The sequence below is a fragment of the Triturus cristatus genome, chromosome 10 (genome assembly GCF_964204655.1).
Source record: "Triturus cristatus chromosome 10, aTriCri1.1, whole genome shotgun sequence".
Lineage (NCBI taxonomy): Eukaryota > Metazoa > Chordata > Amphibia > Caudata > Salamandridae > Triturus > Triturus cristatus.
In genome coordinates, this window is record NC_140593.1 from 416886815 (window position 1) to 416907421 (window position 20607).

At 48.3% G+C, this 20607-nt stretch overlaps 1 protein-coding gene across 1 annotated transcript in view; it reads left to right on the forward strand.

Moving 5' to 3' along the window:
* Positions 1-20607, forward strand: part of YME1L1 (YME1 like 1 ATPase) — a 406402-nt gene that overhangs the window by 140489 nt on the left and 245306 nt on the right. The window contains exons 9-10 of the mRNA XM_085631755.1: positions 2079-2169; positions 3323-3475. Of these exons, the coding sequence (XP_085487881.1) occupies positions 2079-2169; positions 3323-3475 (244 nt within the window). The remainder of the gene's footprint in view (positions 1-2078; positions 2170-3322; positions 3476-20607) is intronic.

The window sequence follows — 20607 nt, forward strand, 5'->3', positions numbered from 1 at the left end:
TCTGGTGTTGGGCCCGGATGTTTGCAGTTGTTTTTCCTTTTGGAAAGTCTTTGGAAGTCACGAGGTTGGTGACTACTCCTTTGGATCGTATTGCGCATGGGCTTCGGCTCCATCCTCAGATTGTTTTTCGCCAGCAGGGAAAGATGGAGCGTAGTAATACCAGTGAAGAGGCCCATGTGTGTAGTATCTAAATAAGATAAACTGGAACAGATAAAGGTAACCGGGGAGGCAGGTGGGAGTTTGTAGATCTGCAGCTCTACATGCCAAGAACAGATGCATACTGGTAAGTAGCATATTCCTTTCTAAAAATCTGCTAATTATGTAGCAGATGAAGGATGATGTGGCAAATATGGCAAATTCATAATTACGTGAAAAACAGCAGGGAGGCACAATCTTACAACACCAGTGGCCTTGCCTAGTCTTGGAGGCCTTGTCTGAAGTATTGTGCCCAGCACTGTGCACCGTATCCAGAGTATTGTGTTCAATTCTGACAATTCATTCTTGAGTATTGTCTAGTCCCACAGGCTTTGTCTGAAGTATTGTGCTCAGCACTGTGCACCATATCAGAGTACTGTGCCCAATTCTGGCAGCATCAATCTGGAGTATTTGGCATTGTAAATGACCAAGCCTTTTATTTAGGTTTTAAAAGTTTAAACAAAAACAAAGGGGATTGTTATTTGCAATGTCAATAGCTGAAACTCGCGTAAATTTGCATTGCAAATGCTTGTTTACGGCAGGGTTGAGCCCATGCAGTATGGCGGGTCGCTGGCCTGAGAGCTCTTGACTGGCACAGAGAATGTGCCCCCCCCCCCCCCCCCCATGTACTTTGCAGGGGGCCCCCTCAAGTTTCGTTATGCAACTGTGGCCGCATTAATTACTGTTGTTTTGTAACCTCTTGTTAAGAAGCGGTTGCGGCATTCTACTTGTTTTATATCTGCATCATCCTTATTGCTACATATGCGTCTTATACGTAGCATTTCCCCATATGGGATGGTGTTAATGAGGTGGGCAGGATGTGCGCTGGATGCGTGTAGTAATGTGTTGCCTGCTGTAGGTTTCCTAAATAGGGGGGTCATAAGACAATTATTCACAATTTTGATTTGCACATCTAAAAATGTAACTTCAGTTTTGCTCATAGAAAAAGTAAATTTGAGATTGACATCATTCCTTTTCAGTTGTGGGGTTCCACTCCATATAATAAACAAATAGTCTATGAATCTTAACCAAGTTATAACTTGAGTAGAAAATATCTGTCCGTATTTCCTCATGAGGACCAACTCCTCCCACCAGCCCATAAATAAACAGTCATAGCAGGGGGAGAAGCTGGCCCCCATGTCAGCTCCTTGTGTTTGTTGGTACATTTTTTTATTAAAAATAAAGAGATTATTTTCCAAACAGAATAGCAACATATTTAAAAGCATTTTGTTGTGTTGCACATATCGTATGGGTCTATTGGAAAGGAAATAGTCAACAGCCCTGATTCATCCTTGTTTCTAATACATGTATAAAGGGAAGAAACATCTAGGGCTATGAGTAAGTAATTCGCATTCCATTCTGTGTCTTTGACTTTACGCAAAAAATCGCAAGTGTCTTGTACATACGATTTCAGGTTTTTTTACATGATCCTGTAAGAAAAAATCTATGTACCTGGACATATTCTCCGATGGTCCGTTGCATGCGGCTATAATGGGTCTACCGGGAGTGGTCTCTCTATACTTTTATGAAGTTTTGAGACAAAATATATATGACTGGTATGGTCGGGTGTTCTTTCTTTAAAAATGTATATTCGTCCCAACTGATTAGACCCAAGCTTTTCCATGCTAAATTGTTCCTGTGTCTGTCTGTATTTCAACGTGGAGCTTTTCGGATAACAATCTTGGTCGTTTAATTGACTATAAGCTTCTTCCAAGTATTGGTCCAAGGGCCCTATTACTATGTTTCCTCCCTTGTCTGCATTTCTTATAACCACTTTTGTATCTTTGCTCAGTTTATTTATTAGTTGACATAGCATTAAAAAAAAATTATTCTTTGAAAACATTGTGTTCATCTTAATTTAATTGAACGTTTTTGCTGTTCAGGTGGAAGAAGCAAAGCAAGAGTTGCAGGAAGTTGTGGAGTTCTTAAAAAATCCTCAGAAGTTTACTGTCTTGGGTGGTAAACTCCCAAAAGGTATGTAAATGTACACAGACTCTGTAAGTCCTTATTAGTAATCCGAGCTGTGTTCATCACTGTATTTGCTTTTTTTTAAATTTGTTTTACCTAGCTCTTTCTTCTACCTCTCATGCTTCTCCATTTCCAACGCCCATCCCCAATCTCCCCCTTCCACACTTTAATTTCTTCATATTTGCTGTGCTGGGATTGACATTCTCAACATTGGAACAATCATTTTGATTTTCTTTTTTCTTTTAATCGTGACGCTTACACACATGTATGTCATGATGCACTCGTGTTGTGTTTTTCCCCCCTTTATTTGGGCTGTGCTAACAACATCAGCAAACGTATTGGCCAAGCCAGCTGGTTGGCAATGGCAGCCAAGGTGAGGTATGCCAGTGCTTTTCTTTTATATTCAGTTTGATAGGTCCTTATACCTAACTATGAAATGTAAGTCATGCAACTCTAACATTAAGTGTTGGGGCCTCATTACCAATGCCCTACTAATCTTGATGGGCTCTGTGATGGGAGTTACAAGCCCCATCATAATTACAAGTAGAGATGATTTACAGGGAGATTTCGGCTGAAGAAAAAGCTGAAATCTCTGCGAGACACACCATGAAAAACCATGCAAGAATCTTTGCTGAAACACTGAGTTCCACTTGTTATGCCTCAAAAATATGGAATCCTTGTTAGTTCTATGTCTCCTAAATTACCGGGACCCCGATAATGATAATTCCAAGGGCAGGGAAACAATGAGCTTTATTCTGGGGCACTCCTAATGAAGCCATTTCTTGAAAAGGGAACTTGATAGATCTACAAATCATGTTTTTCTGTAGACCCTCCTTCCAAATGAAAATGTCGGTAAATGAGCTAATCCATTTACAGTTTTAAAATGTGCCAAATGCCCAATTGCTGCAGTACTGGCATGTTAAAGCTCCATTAAAAAAAAAAAATAGTCTTCTTTACTCCCGTATCCACTGTTAAAAATAAGCGCCTTGCACTTTTAATAGGATATAATGTCATTTCTTTGCATTTTCTATTCCTCATTCTGTCATCTTCATATCCTAATATTCACAGAGGAGCAAAACTTGAAATTGTTAGGAAAAGAGTTATTTGCGGATGCTTTTAAAGTTTTTTACGATTGTTTTCCATGTATTTGATATTATAGGTATTCTTTTGATTGGACCACCTGGTACAGGAAAGACCCTTCTTGCGCGTGCTGTAGCTGGGGAAGCGGATGTCCCATTTTACTATGCTTCTGGATCTGAGTTTGATGAAATGTTTGTGGGCGTTGGAGCCAGCCGAATACGAAATCTTTTCAGTATGTAGCATTTTTTAATGTAGCAAAAAATTTATGTAGCAAATAATTTTTTAGTGTTCGACTGTGTTTGGCAGTTTAATTTGTTGTTATTTAAAATTGGTAATTGAAAGTGATTAATGCTGAGATAATAAGCACAAGAGAGAGGCTGTATAAAGTCTGTAGCTCATGTGTACCCAACTTAAAATCCTAGGCATCTCGCCCCTCCCTCAGAAAGTTTAGTTTCTGCAATTTTCAGATGCAGATTTTGTTTAGTTATGCACTGGCTATTTAAACAAGCATTGGCATAGCCAATAGGTCTCGCCTTTGGGCTCTTAAAAGTGTTTAGCCATGCAACGGTTGAGGTTGAACTAAATACTTATAAGGTCCCAAAAGCGAGACCTATTGGCTATGCCAATGCTTTTCTTTTTTTTTTTTACTGCAAGAAACTGGTGTGAACAGATAGCGTCTCGTGGGAACTGTGCCACTGCTCAAACATTTTCTACTCGAATCAGTGTCTCAGTTGTGCCTGAGTGACTTTTGTACACATCACCTTATGAGTGTTAATTGCGCTACTGGTGAATTCTCGTAATTAGCACATAATTTGTACAATAAAATTATGCACATGACGCAAAGTAAGACGTTTTTGTGTGACCCAGTCCTAGTATATAATACATGATTTGTGGGTGGTGGGTGAATCTGGAAAGAAGGTGGCAACTAATAATTATGGAGCACTTACTCACCCAAGGGCCTGTTTTTTGGGAGCTATGGCCTCTGACGTGTATTGTTCAGACAAGACACTTCTACTCTGGAACCCGTCGGAAGGCTTTGCGCTGTTATCAACGACGCTGATTAAGTTATCGGCGGTGACTTGCATGCAGTGTCTCTTGAATAGGAACAGCTTATTCAGCGTCAGTGCTTGACCGACAATCGATGACTGAGTCGAGGGACTGCGGATTGACAGGTCTTTGACCCGAGCCTGACTCGTGCAGTGGAATGGCCAAGTCCTGGGCGCCCGGCACATCATAAATAATAAATACAGCAGGCGGCAGCCAATGAACACGTGTTAAGAGCCACGCGGCCAGAGCAGGAATCAGCATTTTGACCGGGCCTCTTGTCACTGCGCGAGGGTATGGCGAGAGAAACACGTGATCATGATGTATGTTTTTCTGAATTTGCCATGTCAGAGAGAAATGTCTTGTTGGATTTTTGCTGCCGAAATGGGACAAGGGCAAACTTTTTCCATTGACGTGACCTTGTGAGGCGAACCAGGTTTCAGTGGTACACGTGAAAAGAAGGGTAACAAGAACATGAGTGGTGGGCGCCGCTCGAATTCAAAACAGATGGTAGAACAGATGGCCCCTGCTCGTAACCACAATAATAGGCCGTGGGCCAATTGCGTGATGTCTTTTTTTAGAAAGACACACGCAAAGACCAATGGGAAAAAAAAACCACGCACAGGTGTGTGGAAAGCCCAGAGCGATTCCAAGAAGTCGTTTTCCTAGAGTAGCACATGCACGCTGCACTAGTCTCAACCTAAAAAACAGGCTGAGCTGGAACCATTAAAATGTATCAACCATCTTGGGTTCAGTCTACCCATACCTGCTGATTTACTCTTTTAGAATTTATTTTCTTTGCACATTTGTGTCTGCTTTTGTTCCTTCTAGACGTCATATTTTTTCACTTGCGTGTATTTTTAGGTCTCGCGTGGCGTTGCAGGGCAGAGCCCTGCTCCGTCTCCGCAAGAGATTTTGTAAGAGAGGACTGTCAGAAAAGGGCTTTAAGCCCCGCCCCTCATTTCCATTGGCTGGCGTCACTGTTTATGCTAAACGGTGGCCTGCCATTGGAAATTAGTGTTTTCTGTGGATGCCCTTTCGCCTCCGATCCGACTCGGTGGCGTGCTTTGCGTGTGTCGCAAAGCACTTTCTTATCTTTATGAGGCCATGTGTTTAGAAACACATAGCCCCATAAAGACAAGAGATTGATGCTTGTTTTAACATCGCGCTTACTCTTAAAGTGAAAGCGCGATGCTAAAATAAACACACTGCTGTGTGCGTAATGGCGACAGCTTGTTCTGTTTTGCTGATGCCTTCTTTGTGTCATTTTGCACTGTATTTTGTTTCAATCGGCCTGATTTTAGTTTCCTTACTGTGCGGCTGTAAGTTGGTTCTCCTGCAACTACGCTGTCGACGTGTTTCTGTGAGAAAGTGGCTCTGTATATACTGTTCCCTAATAGGTACAGGGTGTACAGAGTCCACAGTCCCCCAGAGGCTGATAGAGGTCAAAGTTAGGTATGACCTTACTCTCAAAAGTGGTAGCTTGGTCGAGCAGTAAGGCAGTACCAGAGGACAGTGTAAAGCATTTATTGTACACACTCAGTCAGCAAATGGTTTCACACACTCAATAACTGAACTCTAGGCCAATGGTTTATATATATATATAAAATATATGCTAGTTTTATTTTTAGAACCACAAAGGGGGTAAAAATATACTTTCTCAGAATGAGAGGTTGAATATAAATACTTTTGTCTTAAGCAATACATTTGTGTAAACAGTCACAGTTGGTTGCAATAAACAATCCTATTTCCTAAACATAACAATGCATTGAGCTCAATGGTAAATTCAGGTTATTTGTAATAAATTACTTTTCAGATTACTTTTGGAATTCCAGGTCTGGCTCCTAAAACCAGCCTTGGGTCAGTATTCAGAATCAAGTGATGAAAGTCGACTTAATAACTGTAATGATTTTTAAATAATATTTAGCTATTTCAAAAGTTAGCACTTAGAAAATATTTCAAAGAAAACATTCAATGGATCTCTATGGCAAGAAATTCAAGTTGCAGGTAGAGTACTTTATCGTTACTTTAGTAATCCAGGACTGGGTACCTAGACCCAGGACTGGGGTCCTTATCAAAAACAGGTAAGTAATTTCGTTTGCAGAAATGGTACGATTTTAAAAGAATATTTCAAATTTGCAAAAATAGACACTTAGAAGAAATTTCACAGAAAAGCCGACAATGGTTTCCTATGGGAGAAAAATGAGTTAGAGGTAAGTATAGTTGTGAACACTATTCAGGGTCAGGGCTGGGCACCAAGATCCAGCACTGGGAGCTCACCTAGGAGCAGGTGAGTAAATTCGTTTTTGTCACTTGGCAGATTTTTGGTGAATTTTTGCAGTTTTGAAAAGTTCACACTTAGAAGATTTTTGAAGAAAAAGCCAGTCAATGTTACCCTATGAGGAAAATGAAGTTAGCGGTTTAAGGGTAAGTACTCGACTGGCAGAGTTGAAATTCCGGGCATGGATTCAGGGGTCCCCCAGTGTCAGGTAGGTACAGTTGGTTCACCCTCAGCGGTTTCAGGACGGCCGGGTGCAGAGAGAGTTAGGCCCAATGTTATCCTATGAGGGATAGGGGGGCCTTGGTTGGTGGCTGCTGTCTGGCAAGCCACGCGGCTGTGGGAGCTGGGCTCCTGGTCACTTACTCAGGGCAAGTGGGGAAGTAGGTTAGTGTAGAGAGGGCACTGCCAGGGCCACTCGGGCGGCTGGGTGCAGGGTGCTTTTGAGCCCTCGGGCGCCCAATGGAAATCAATGGGAATGTTCCGGTTTGGAAAAAGGCTGCAGGCTCAGGGACGAGGATGTTTCAGGTGCCACCACCACTTCGAGAGGTAAGTTGGATAGTTGTAGGTTAGGTGGGTACCCCGGGATTGGGCACAGGGGGCCGCAGGGCGCCGGGTGCAGGGGTGCCTTTTGACGTCGGGAATCTTACCCTCTGGTTGATCGCGGTTGGGGTGGCACTTGGTTCTGAGGCTGCAGGCTTCCTCCGGGATGTCGAGGGGGGTCCTTGGGTGCCGGACTCGGGGTCACAGTCGCCGTGGGGTCGTCCTCAGGGTCTTTGTCCACTCCGGCACTGGCCAGGCTTGGCTGGTGCAGAGTGTGTTGGGTCCGCGGTACCGGGCTGCTGCCAGGGGTTAAAAATAGGTTTCTTGAGTAGAGCCTCTACTCGTGGGAGTCCCAGGGGCTTAGAGCCAAAAGGTAGCGAGGTCCTCCGGGGTTGGTGAGGTTGCTGGCCACGAGAGATGCCGCGCTGGTGCAGGTTCGAGAGTCGACAGGCCGGTAGGGCTGGGGCCTAAGCAGTTGGTGTCTTCTTCTCTTTTTAGCAGCTGCAGGGCAGGTCTTTGTTCTTCTTGCTCTTCTTGTCGTTTTCTATCTGGAATCTCAGGAAGGAAGGTTCAGGGTGCCCCTAAATACTAGATTTAGGGGCGTTACAGGTAGGTGAAGGCCAGGGACCAATGGGTCCCTGTCCTGGGGTGGGTACACCCCCTATCCTGCCTCTCTCCTGTGGGAGGGGGGCAGTAGCCTAATCCTGATAGGGTAGGGCCTCCCATCTTCAAGATGGCGAGAGCCCGGAGATGTGCTTCACCTCGCCTCCCCCACCTGAGGGGTGGGGTGGGCAGGCTGGCACATCCCCTGTCCTTGTATGGGGTTTCCGGCCAAGCTTCCCGCCAGAGTGGGGGGTTGCAGTGGCCTGGGGAAACTCCAAATGGCGGCCTGCCTTTGAAGCTTCCCTTTGCTCATCCTGGGGGAGGAGATTTCTCACCTCACCCAGGATGTGCATTGTTGCAGGCCCGGGAGAGCAGGGGCTCTCCCACCCAGGGGTCCAGCAACGTGTCTGCTGTGTGGCAGCCTGGGCAGCCTCAGAGCAGACGTGGATTGTAAGTTAGCTGTAAGGGGGCATCTCTAAGATGCCCTCTGGGGTGCTTAGTACATTAAATCCTACACTGGCATCAGTGTGGGTTCAATGTGCTGAGAAGTTTGATACCAAACTTCCCAGGCTTCAGTGTTGCCAATATGGTGCTGTGGAGCTCGTGTTTGACAAGCTCTCAGCACCATGTACTCTTGAATGACAGCACTGCACTTACAGTGCCCAGGAATGGACCCGGGTACTGTAGGGGCACAGGGCTCCTGCTCCTGTGCCCACACCATAGGCGTAATGCACCCAGCTAGAGGGGTGGCTGAGATATGCCTTGGCAGTGTAGGTGATGGGCATGGTACACAGTGATGTGTGCCATGTCGACTCTTTGTTTTGTCCTGCACCCAGACACTCAGCCTGCAAGGGCAGTGTGTGTGTAAGGGTACAGGGCCTCTGAGGGTGGCACAATGAGTGCTGCAGCCCTTAGAGGCCTTCCCTGGCCACAAGGCCCTGGGTACCTAGGGTACCATTTACTAGGGGCTGACATGTGGCTAGGGTTTGCCAATTTGGAGTTTGTGTGGTTTAAGGAAGGAACATAGGCCCTGGGCACCTGATTGGCAGGAACCCAGGGTACACTCAATCGAAGTACATTCAGCAATTTAGCAAAAAGTGGGGGCATACCATGCAAGAAAGATGGCACTTTCTCACAGTTTCCCACAGCACCATGCGCAGGCCTCATGAGCAACACTTGCACTCTGGTGTATGGCATTCCTCCTTGATGGCTAATCGTATTATTTTGTTGTGTGTCCCTTTGCCCTTACTCCCTTTCCCTGGTTTGTACATCATCTGTAAGCCTCACTGACGGTAAGCCTCACTGACGGTGACTCACTGTCTGTCCTGAAGGTTACCGTACTTGGGGGGAGGGGGGGGGAGGGTAAACTCTCACACAACTTGCCAAAATTGGCAGCCTCTGCTGTACGCTTCCTGCTGCTTCAGAAGAGCACGTCATTGCTTGCTTCACGCCGTGTGGATTAGCTCCAATGTTTAAATTCTGCTCAACATTTGGCGCTTATGGAAGGCTATGTAGTATAAACGGTTGCACTTTCTGATGACTTGTTTTTCGAAATTTTTCCTTCCTTTTTGGATGGACACTTTACCTCTCAACACATCTCCAGCTGCCCTGGGGTAGATAACGGTCAGCTCCTGCCACAATGCATAACACACGCTTTTCCGTGACCATTGATGTCTTTTTTTTGTATCTCAATTCTTTATTAATTCTTCAAAATAAGACAAATAATACCATCACGGAGTGCGAGCATAAGTTAGACATAGAGTTAGACATAGAGTCCTGCCACACTAGGAGCGAAGGTACTACCCATAGAAGTACCGCCCGTTTGTAAATACAGGGTACCCTCGAACTCAAAAAAATTCCGTTTCAGGGCTAGAGTGGCGCAGTCGATGATAAACCCCTTGGATGCGACCCTAAACGTGCTTGAGCAGTCACTCGAGAACTCAGAATGGTCCCATAGAACCCCCAAGGGGTTTATCATCGACTGCGCCACTCTAGCCCTGAAACGGAATTTTTTTGAGTTCGAGGGTACCCTGTATTTACAAACGGGCGATACTTCTATGGGTAGTACCTTCGCTCCTAGTGTGGCAGGACTCTATGTCTACGACTTTGAGAAGAAGTTCATCCTGACCACATCCAACCCCTTCTCTAGAAACATAACACTATGGCGCAGGTACATCGATGATGTACTCCTAGTATGGAATGGACCCCAGAATGTTCTAAATGAATTTTTCTTATGGATAAATACCTGCTGTTAGACCTGTCAGACCTTTGGGTGGTCCCTCCTCATCATTATTTATTTTGTCCCACTTTCGCCTCAAACCCTGTTAGTATTTTTCCTTTTTGGGAACCACCAGACTTTTTAGTGTTGATGCAGTGTCAGGGAGCCATTTTCCCTACCCCTGGAACTTCTGTCTGAGGGCCTGAGACACAAAATGGTGGCCACCCATTGTCACCTGTGACATCACTGGAACCTACTAGTACCTTCCAGAACATTCTAGAACCCTGTGTCAGAGGGAGGAAGGTTTAGAATGTTGGGAAGCTAGCTTGGAGTTGGCAGTTGGAGTTGGCAGTTGGCACCTGACTGGTGAAGGGAGAGCAGCACAACACTGAAGGAGGAAGGAGTGAGGCAGCAGGGGTGGAAACTTGTGCCTGGAGTGGGGTCCAGAAACCCACCCTTGATACTAGTCCCTACTGACTGAGCCCAGCCTAGAGCCCTGTGTGGGATAAAGTCAAGAAGAACCAACTCGAGGACCTGAACAGCCGGTACAGGCCTTGGAAGTAAAGAACAGCAAGTTCCTGACCTGACTATTGGTATCATCCTGGAGTCCGACGCCGAGAAGCCTAGAGACCTGGGGCCGGAGGTGAAGAAGCGGCGCTGACTGGAAAGCAGACGTCGTACCCGGAGCCGCCAGAGGTCGAGAGAGGGCGCCGACGGAGGTCGTGGAGACACCAGAGGTCGAGGAGGAAGACACCTGAGGTAGAGTGTGCGGCGTCGACGGGGGAGTGAAGTCCGCCCTCCGGAGTCGCCGGAGACCGAGGTGAATCGTGCCGGAGGTCGGGAGTGGAGATCGCACTCCGGAGTCGCCGGAACCGGAGGAAAGGAACACCGGAGGTCGGGAGTGGAGATCGCACTCCGGAGTCGCCGGAACCTGAAGAGAAGAGCACCGGAGGTCGGGAGTGGAGGTCGCACTCCGGAGACACCCGGAAGGAGGGAGATCGTGACCCTGTGACGCCGGAGACCGACATCGAGCCGAGGCCGTCCGCCGACATCGACACGGAACCGCCTCACGGCGTCAACAGGAACTGACATCGAGCCGAGGCCGGCTAACGACGTCGAACCGGAACCGCCTCACGGCGTCGACACGACTCCGGCGGAGTCGGAAGTTCATAAAGAGGTCAGTAAGTGGAATAGAGGGCGCCTAAGGCCCTGTGGAGCCCTAAGAGACCATCCTAGGGGCTAGAGAGGTGTTAGGACCAGCCTGGGAGTGCCAGGGGTGGACTGAGACTGATACAGTGACCTGTGTGAGGGGTTGTGTAGGTTGGGAGAGCCAGATTCCTAGATTACCCTTGATCTACCTCAGTTGTAGCCTCAGCCTTATCCAAGCTAGGTGAGACACCCTCAGGCCATCCACATAACCACAAGCTGTGATTGGGCCAAATCAACCCATAGTACCTCACAAATGTGACCTGATTTGAAAGTGTACTGATGGCTTATATTTATTGAGAGTATTGTATTCTTTGTATTTATCCTATTTATTGTCTCACAGTATTTATTGTCTCACAGTATTTATTGTCTCACAGTATTTATTGTCTCACAGTATTTATTCCCTCGCAGTATTTATTTGCCTATGTATTTTATGCATATCTATTTATTCATTGATTATTTATGATCTGAGCTTATTTATTTGACCTACCCTTTTTACAGAAGAAGCTTTGTGTACTGTAAGTGTGTTATTATTTATTTAACCTGCAACTAAGAGAAAACAAGATAAACCCAGAGATATTTTCATAAATTTTTACGGTGTAGAGTCGTTTTTGGAACGGATGAACGCATGGTTATTGTGAGGGTGTGACGTACGCTTAACACGGTGCCTTCCTTACCGCTCGAGCCAAGCTACCACAGTGTGTGTTGGGAAACACCGGGTGACTGCTAACCTCGGTTGTCCGGGGTTTTCTAACATAATTGGTGTTCAGCGGTGGGATAGAGCTGTGCTTGCGTCCACTCGACAATAACTGTGGGTAGTCCATAGGCCTACACCGGGAGTTTTCTCAAAGCGGCCTTCCTAATTGTGGGTTTTTGTTTTTTCCAAATTTACTCTGGTGGTGGGAGGAGGTATTATAAAAGGTACCCCCCTGCATAGCTTCTGTAAACACCTGTCTTCTAACCTGAGTGGGCAAAATGGAGTTTGTACTGGAAGATGTGGAGACTTATACTGTGGCCCAACTCAGGGAGTTTTGTCAGAGAGAGGGGGTGTTTTGTCCCCAGGGTGCAAAGAAGGGTGAGCTCCAGACCAGCCTGAGGGCTTGGTGGGAGGCACGACGGGAAAGTAAGGCTGAGCAGGAGGACAGGGATGGAGAGCCTGTTAGCGAGGGGGCTGGGTTGTACCAATCTGAGGTGGGGAACCTGTTAGCGGGGCCCAGAACACTTTCCAGGAAGGGCAGCACTGTCTCTAGCGGGGGCTTATCTGAAGCAGAGTTAACTGACCGGAGGGAGAAAAGACAGCTCACATGGAGGTTAGCGGAGCTGGAGAAAGAAAAGGAGGAACGGAGGATGGCTCACGAGTTGAGGCTCAAGGAGATGGATCTCCAGATTTTACGAGTCGGGGCACAAACTGTTCCTAATGGTGGCAGCAAAGACCAAGAAATCACCAGGGAACCCAAACCCTACCTGCCAAAAGACATAGTAGCTAGCTATAGTGCAGGGGATGATATTGCCAAGTGGCTAGCGGCCTATGAGGTCTCTTTAAGGGCCCATGGGGTTCCAGAGAAGTACTGGGGAGGGGGATTGTACAAATACATGCCTCCAGCTGGTAGGGATGCATTACTGGCCCTAGAGCAGGATGAGCAGACCCACTACCCCACCATGAAAGTGGCGCTCGTAAGAAAGTTTGGACTAACACCCGAGAAGTACCGACAGAAGTTCCGGGGTAGCCACAAACTGGGCACACAGAATTGGGTGGATTTCCTGGATTATGCGAAGAAGGCATTAGAGGGTTGGATTCAAGGCAGTGAGGTGAGGGACTACGATGGGTTTTTTGATTTAATGTTGAAGGAACACCTGCTCGAAAAATGTTTCCCTGAACTGCGTCAACACCTGGTGGATAGCAAGCTGACCAGTCCCCGGAAGCTTGCTGAGGAGGCGGACATTTGGGCTAGTACCCGGGTGTCCACAAGGGGGACTGGAGGGGATACTCAAAAGGCCGGACAGGGCGCCCCCCAGAAGAAAGAGGGATGGGAAAAGAAAAAGGAGTTCTCCAAAGGCCCCCAAAATAGTTTCCCAGGGAAGGGAGCAGGATTCACCCCTAGGGCTAACCCACCCAGAAACCCTAATCCTGGCCAGAGTCAGCAGCCAAGGGCTGTCCATTGCTTCGAGTGCGGTGGCGTCGGACACTATAAGGGAGATGCGAAGTGCCCGAAAAGACCACCCCCTCCCATTGGAGGAAAGGCCCCCGGAGTAGTTAGTGCAGTGCTCGGGGAGGAGATGCCCTTAACTAAGGGAAGGGAGTGGGCGGGTGTCACTTTAGTGTCCCTGGGAGAACGGGAGATGGTTCCTAAGATCCAGGTGCCCGCAAATACCGTAAAGTATGGGCAGTGGGTCACCATCAACGGCCAAAGAGGGGAGGCTCTGAGGGACACAGGAGCCAGTATGACTATGGTACGTAGCCAACTGGTGTCTCCAGAGCAGGTAATTCCCGATGTACTCCACCCAGCCGCGATGGCTGACGGCAGAACAGGCCACTATCCGGTGGCCGAGGTTCCCTTTGAATGGGAGGGGGTTGCAGGTTCACTTCGAGTTGCCGTAAGCCCTGCCGTGCCAGTCGATTGTCTGCTGGGGAATGACATGGAGCACAACGCTTGGAAGGAGGTGGAATACCGGACTCATGCTGAGATGCTGGGTACACCTGACTGGGCCTGTGTTAGCACAGGGTCCGCGACTACCAGGAGAGGGAGTTTGTTTCGACTGGAGCCTGGAACAAAGGCCCAGCCAGCTGCCGACCAAGGGAAGAACCGAGGACAGGAGGAGCCTGCCTCGGCATCCGCGCCCCGTGTGACGGATAGGCCACCGGAGGTGATGGACCAGGAGTCCGCGGTGGGGGATGTTACCAAACTGGAGGACCTACCCATCCCGGCCGAGTGGCACGTGGAGGGAGGGCCGACCAGGGAGGAATTCTGCAAGGGCCAGAGAGAGTGCCCTACCCTTGAGGGACTGAGGCGACAGGCCGAAGCCCAGGCAGCAGGGAACGTTGAGGGGAACTACAACCTTTACTGGGAGGATGGCCTCCTCTACAGTGAACCTAAGGCACCCCTACATGGATCGTCACGAGCCTTAGTAGTCCCTCAACGTTACCGAGCCTTCCTTCTGGAGTTGGCTCATGAGATCCCCTTGGCAGGACACCTGGGGCAAGACAAGACTTTCGCCCGTCTTGTCCCACACTTTTATTGGCCTCAAATGAAAGTGTCGTCCGACACCTACTGCCGGACATGTGTGTCTTGCCAAGCCAGTGGGAAAACAGGGGTGAAGCTGAAAGCTCCCCTGGAACCACTTCCTGTCGTTAGCACCCCCTTTGAAAGGGTGGGCATCGACATTGTGGGTCCGTTAGATCCGCCTACTACAGCTGGTCACAGGTTTATCCTGGTTCTGGTGGATCATGCCACACGGTACCCAGAGGCCATACCTCTGAGGACCATTACAGCACCTGTGGTGGCTAGGGCCCTGATGGGAATCTTTACCCGAGTGGGTTTTCCCAAGGAAGTTGTGTCCGACAGGGGGACCAACTTCATGTCAGCGTACATGCGGGCGATGTGGAAGGAGTGTGGAGTGACATACCGGTTCACCAATAACAAAACCAGTCTGGTCCATATGAATATGGGTACTTATCTCTCTATGTAGTCTTTTGACTAGTACCTTGCTCAACAGCTTGGCATCCGCGTTCAGCTTTGATAACGGCCGATATCATGGAGGGATCCTCCCCTCTTTTGGAACGAGGGCTACCATTGCCTCTCTGTGGTGGGGGTGGTGGGGGGGGTGTGGAAATATGGATTTTTCTGGTCAGTTATGTCCCCTATCTTGGACCCCAACGGTTCTATGTGCATGTTACAAGTACATGTATGTTCCCTCCAGTTCCAGTTATGAAGACGCAAATACATGTGCGTCCACCGTTAACATGTCCTCTGTTGATCCGCCATGAATGGGCCGGATATTCCATTCCTAAGTACGAAAGGCCACCGCCTTTATATGGTTCACTTATGCCATTTTTACAGTCCAGGCAAGTAGGCCCTGATTCTGTCATCGAACTCTTCTTGCTTTCTGTCTTTGAAGCTCCAGTCTGAGCCTGCATCTGTGACCATGAACTTTGTCTCATTCTCTGCGCGGCTCACGAAGCCTGACATCAGCTTGCTGCCTGCCAAGAACTGTATTTCACCTTCGAAAATTATCTGCTCCGCTCCCTGCCCAATGCATTCCTGTCTAGTAGCTTAAGTAAACATTCTTCCAGCTACCAAGCAAAGGCCCGACTTCTCTGTCTTCATACAAGTAATTCATAGCCCTGTTACTATGGAAGATTCCGCCCTCGCATCTAGTGTAGACACTTAGACGCTTGTACACGCACTAACAGTCAGTATAGTCAGTATAGAATAAGATTCTATACTAAGAGACCTCTCTTTTTGATAACATAGTTCTTTAAACATAGGATGTTAGATATGATTTGGGATTAGGTTGACTTGACCCTCCAGACTTCTGTCGCCACATGTAGAGCTAAATGTCAAGTCCCCTTCACCCCCTAGTTGCACGTCAATCACACGTCATACTGCTGCGCGCGCATATCTGCCAAGTATTTCTGCTGACATTGCGAAATTCTTTCATGTAACCACCCTCTTATGACATCACATCTGATGACGTTCTTTCATCACTCCCAGTTACGCCTATTTTTGCTACGTATGAATATATTATCACCACTATCAATTGTTACGCCTCTTGTATTGGCCTCACTGTAATGCCTATTGTATAAAAGTAATTGATTGTCAATAACGTATGTACTTCACTTCCTGAACCTTCGTGGTGATGGAACCTGGAGCAACCGATTATAATCGACCATTGGAATAAAGCCCATTCAGAACCTCTAATACCACGGATTCTGCCTCTTATTTACTGAGCTATTTTTATTATGTTTCTGTATCAAATTAAGTCCCGGTAATTAAATTATTTACCACAGGGGGGGGGGGGGGGGGGGAGGCATCTGTCTGTTTCACAACCCTCCGTAAAAACCCCAACAGCTTTTCCAAGTGAAGCGATCAAATCACCTGACACAGATCAGTAGGGATGTCATTCTCACTAGGCGACTTGCCCCCCTCCCCCAGCGCATCGTCGTCTCCAGAAGTGCTGTTTTATAGAAGGAGACAAATCGGAACAAGTGTTGGCTTGTGTGCTGAGAATCCTCACACTCTTATTCTGTGGTTATGACAGTAGGATGGTACAGTTATGACAGCTAGAAACAAAATAAATGACATATGTGGGGAATACCTGGTAAGGAGCTTTTCCCAAACTACCCACCTACGTGACACGGAAAATACTCGGTTATTTTTTTATTTATTTTTTTTATTGAATTTTAATAGCATGTAATCCAAACATACAGCAGTAACGTATAAACCAAAATACAGGTCATGGCACATCAACATCCTTCATCCAGCATGCGACAATTATCTTTACCCTCCTATGTCATCCTGACCGAGGCTACCTAGCGGTGAGAGAGTTTACACAGGCTGGTGTGTTTGTAAGTATTGAACCAGGTAAGTCCAGTAGTCCCTGGATTTGGATCCTGCGGGCAACTCCTCCTCGTACGTTTGCAGCTTGTCTCTACAATAAGTCAAGTCCTGAAGCCACTGCCGAACCCTGGGCTCCATACGGCCACCCCAACACAGCGACACCCGTCTCTTGGCAATTAGTAGTGCGATTAGACAAAATTTGCGCTTGGTAGCCCTTATGCCCGGCAAGAGGCCCAGCAGGCATGTATTAGCCGAGCATTCGAGGTGCGTGCCCACCATGTCACCCAATATGTGTACCACCCTCTGCCAGTACTCCGCCACCGCCCCACAGTGCCATTCCAAGTGTATGAAGTCTGCCGGAGCAACCCCGCAGCGTTGACGTTTAGCGTCATCCCTCAATCCATACTTATAGAGTCTTACTGGGGTATAATACGTCTGGTGGAGGTATTTGTAATGCAGCATGCGCAGGTTCCCATTTGGTGTCAGCATCCCAGTAATTGCACATGCCACCCCCCAGTCCTCCTCCGAGAGGGGGCTCAGCAGGCACCCATTCCAACGTTCCAGCGCCTTGCGTGTCGTGTCTGCAACGTCTGCCTGCATCGCTGCGTATAACCTAGATACCAGTTTAGTGGCAGTCGGTGTTGTGATCACCAATTGCCTGGCACGCAATGGGGGCGGTTCCTCTGGGTATGTGGGATATAATTTCTGCATCGCTCTCTGTAGTCTGTAATATGTGAATGTAAACAGTTGCGTTTGGTTGCTTATGTAGGTCAGTTCCTCGTGTGTCCTAAAAGTACCACCGTCGTATAAGTCCCCCATGGTGGTCAGGCCAACCTGTCGAAGCAGATCCATGCTGACCTTTTCCTGAGTGACGGAGAGCTCAGGATGGTGCTGCAGCGGTAGTTCCGGCGCATAAAGGGGCAACCTGTGTGCTTTCGCCCCCATGGTGTGCCAAGCCCTATTGGTTGTGTCAATCGTGTTGATGTCCCGCGTATGCAATGGAGGTCGCTTGTGTGTTATGATAGCATTTAGGGGGACCCGATGTGCAACCCCTTCTTCGATAGCGGTGTGTGTCAGAAATGGGACCGGGTGATACCAGTAATGTGCATATTGTGCTTGCGCGCAAAGATAGTAGAGCAGAAAATCCGGGACCCTAAATCCCCCCTGGGCGTATGGTAATGTGAGGGAACGCATTTCTATCCTAGCTTGCTTACCCCCCCATATAAGGCGGAGGACCATGGCTGAGATTCTACGGAACACCTCCGCCGGTGGCTTAATCGGGATGTTATTAAATAGGTACAAGAGCTTGGGGAGTACGACCATTTTTACAATGGCTATCCGATCTGCCAATGATAATGGCAGCTGGATCCAGCGCCCTATTTTACCTTCTAAGTTCTCAATTGCCCGCCCATAGTTAGTGCGTATCACCACCTCTGGGTCTCGGTGATGCCAAACCCCCAAATATCTCACCGGGTCCGACTGCCACTCCAGCGGAAAATCCACTGGACAGGGATTCGTGGTGTCTGTCAATGGTATGATCATCGATTTTGACCAGTTGATAGTGAGACCAGAATGCTGGCCGAACTTTATATATTCTCAAAGTAGTGGGCTTAGGTTCACCTCCGGATCCCTCACATACAACGTCATATCGTCGGCGTATAGCGAGATATGGAGCGGCCTCTGTGGGAACTGGAGCGCCGAGTAATGGTGTTTTTGTCTGATTTTGCACGCAAGCGGTTCCAGTGCTAACGCAAATAATAGCGGAGAGAGCGGGCAACCTTGCCTCGTGCCTCTCGAAATCTTGATCGGGTCGGAAACGTATTTATTGATCTTTATCCGCGCCGTTGGTTCGGTGTACAGAAGCGCCACCCCCTGCAGGAATAACGGGGGGAAGCCCATACGTTGCAGTATGGTATACAGATAGGGCCATTCAATGGAATCAAATGCTTTGGCAGCATCAAGAAAGATCGCCGCCGCCTTTGTGCTGGGGAGCAGATAGTGCGATAGGGCGAAGAGTGTCCTGGTGTTATGCGTGGTGGATCTGGGCGGAATAAACCCAGACTGATCCGGTAAAATCAACCTAGGCATCAGCGGTTTTAATCGATTGGCAAGAAGCTTCGCCAGAATCTTAGTGTCCACGTTAATAAGGGACAACGGTCGATACGACTCGCATTGCTCCGGGTCTTTGTTCGGTTTCAATAATGCAATCAGCATGGCCTCGCGCAGTGTAGGTGGCAGCCGCTGTTTCTCATGAGCATCTCCGTACATATCAACAAGATGTGGTGCCAGTTGGTCCACAAATGCCTTGTAGAATTCACACGTGAACCCATCGGGTCCTGGGGCCTTCCCATTCGGCAGGGATTTGATCACCTCCGTCACCTCCTCCTCCGTGATCGGGAGCGATAAATATTCCCGCTGTCTATCCGACAGCCATGCAATTGCAATGTCTTCCAGGTACTCCGCAATCACCTCTGGGGGCTCTGTGGGGCGTGAGGAGTATAACGCCGCATAGGTAGCCATAAATTCACCGAGTATGCCCTTCGTGTCGCGTTTGAGCGAGCCTGCGGGGTCCCTCACCTCCCGCACAGTGTGGGGGTGAAATCCCGAGCAGATCCTAGCGGCCAAACACCCGCCCGGTCTACCGCCCTCACCATACTGTTTTGCAGTCGCGCGTTTGGTGATATATTTAAGCTCATCCTCAGCGTAGGATTGATATTCCCAAAGTACTACCCTGATGTCTCCCAGTATCCCCGTGTTGTGTGTCCGCTCGTATTCCGACTCCAGTTCGCGCAATTTAACCTCACGTCGATTTAGTTGGTGTCTAATGTCTTTAAGTATACCCGCAGTGGTGCTCAGGCACACCCCTCGGATAGTGGCCTTGAATGCCTCCCACAAGAGCCCCGGGTCATCCACCGCAGGGGTGTTGATGTCAAAATATTCCTTGATGGCCTTATGTATAGTGTCCTCATAAACTGAATCTAGCAGGGCCCGTGCGTTAAACCTCCAGCTGTAAGGCGGCGGCGTGTAATATGGGATCTGTAAGGACAACAGTACCGGGTTATGGTCCGAGAGCGTTCTTGGTAGGTGCGCAATGGACCTTGTCCATAACAATACCTCGGGCAAACCCACCCAGTAGTCTAGTCTAGACCAACTACCATGCGCTGCTGAAACGTGTGTGGCTTCTCGGGTCCCCGCGTGTCTGTCCCTCCAAATGTCTGTTGAACGTCTGTCTACCAGCACATCCCTTAACTTACTCAGCGCCTTCCTTTGTGGTTCCGTTGAGCCCTCCGATCTATCGAGCTGATCGTTGAGCGCCAGATTAAAATCGCCCCCCCATATCACAGGAATGTCAGGGAGATTGCCTAGTGCGCGCCATATCGTGTGGTAAAACTCCGGGTCGTCCACATTCGGGGCGTATGTGTTCAGTAACGCTATGTGTTGCCCTCGCAGTACCCCTGTGATGAGGACAAACCTCCCCGCATCATCCTGAGTAGTGTCTATCACCTCGAACTGCGTCCCTTTTTTAATCAGTATCAAAACTCCCCTTGAATAAGATGAGTAGGAGGAGCTTTTTATGACCTCTGCCCACCGTGTACCCACTTGACTTGGGGGGGCCGGTGCAAGGTGCGTTTCCTGTAAACAAGCAATGTCGATGTGGTGCCTATCTAGATATGCAAATAGCTGTCGAATCTTTCTGGGGTTGTTTAGCCCTCTCACATTCCAGGTCAGCAAGTTTAAGGGTGTATCCTGGTCTTTCCTCCTAGCCATCGGGCACATTATATAGTTCTAACAATCCCCCGATATTACCGCACACCATAGCAAACAGTAGTAACTCGGTCTAGAACATTGTACCACCTGTCGCAATACCGGAACTCAGCCATGTTTCTCGTGCGCCACAACCTGCAATATATCCC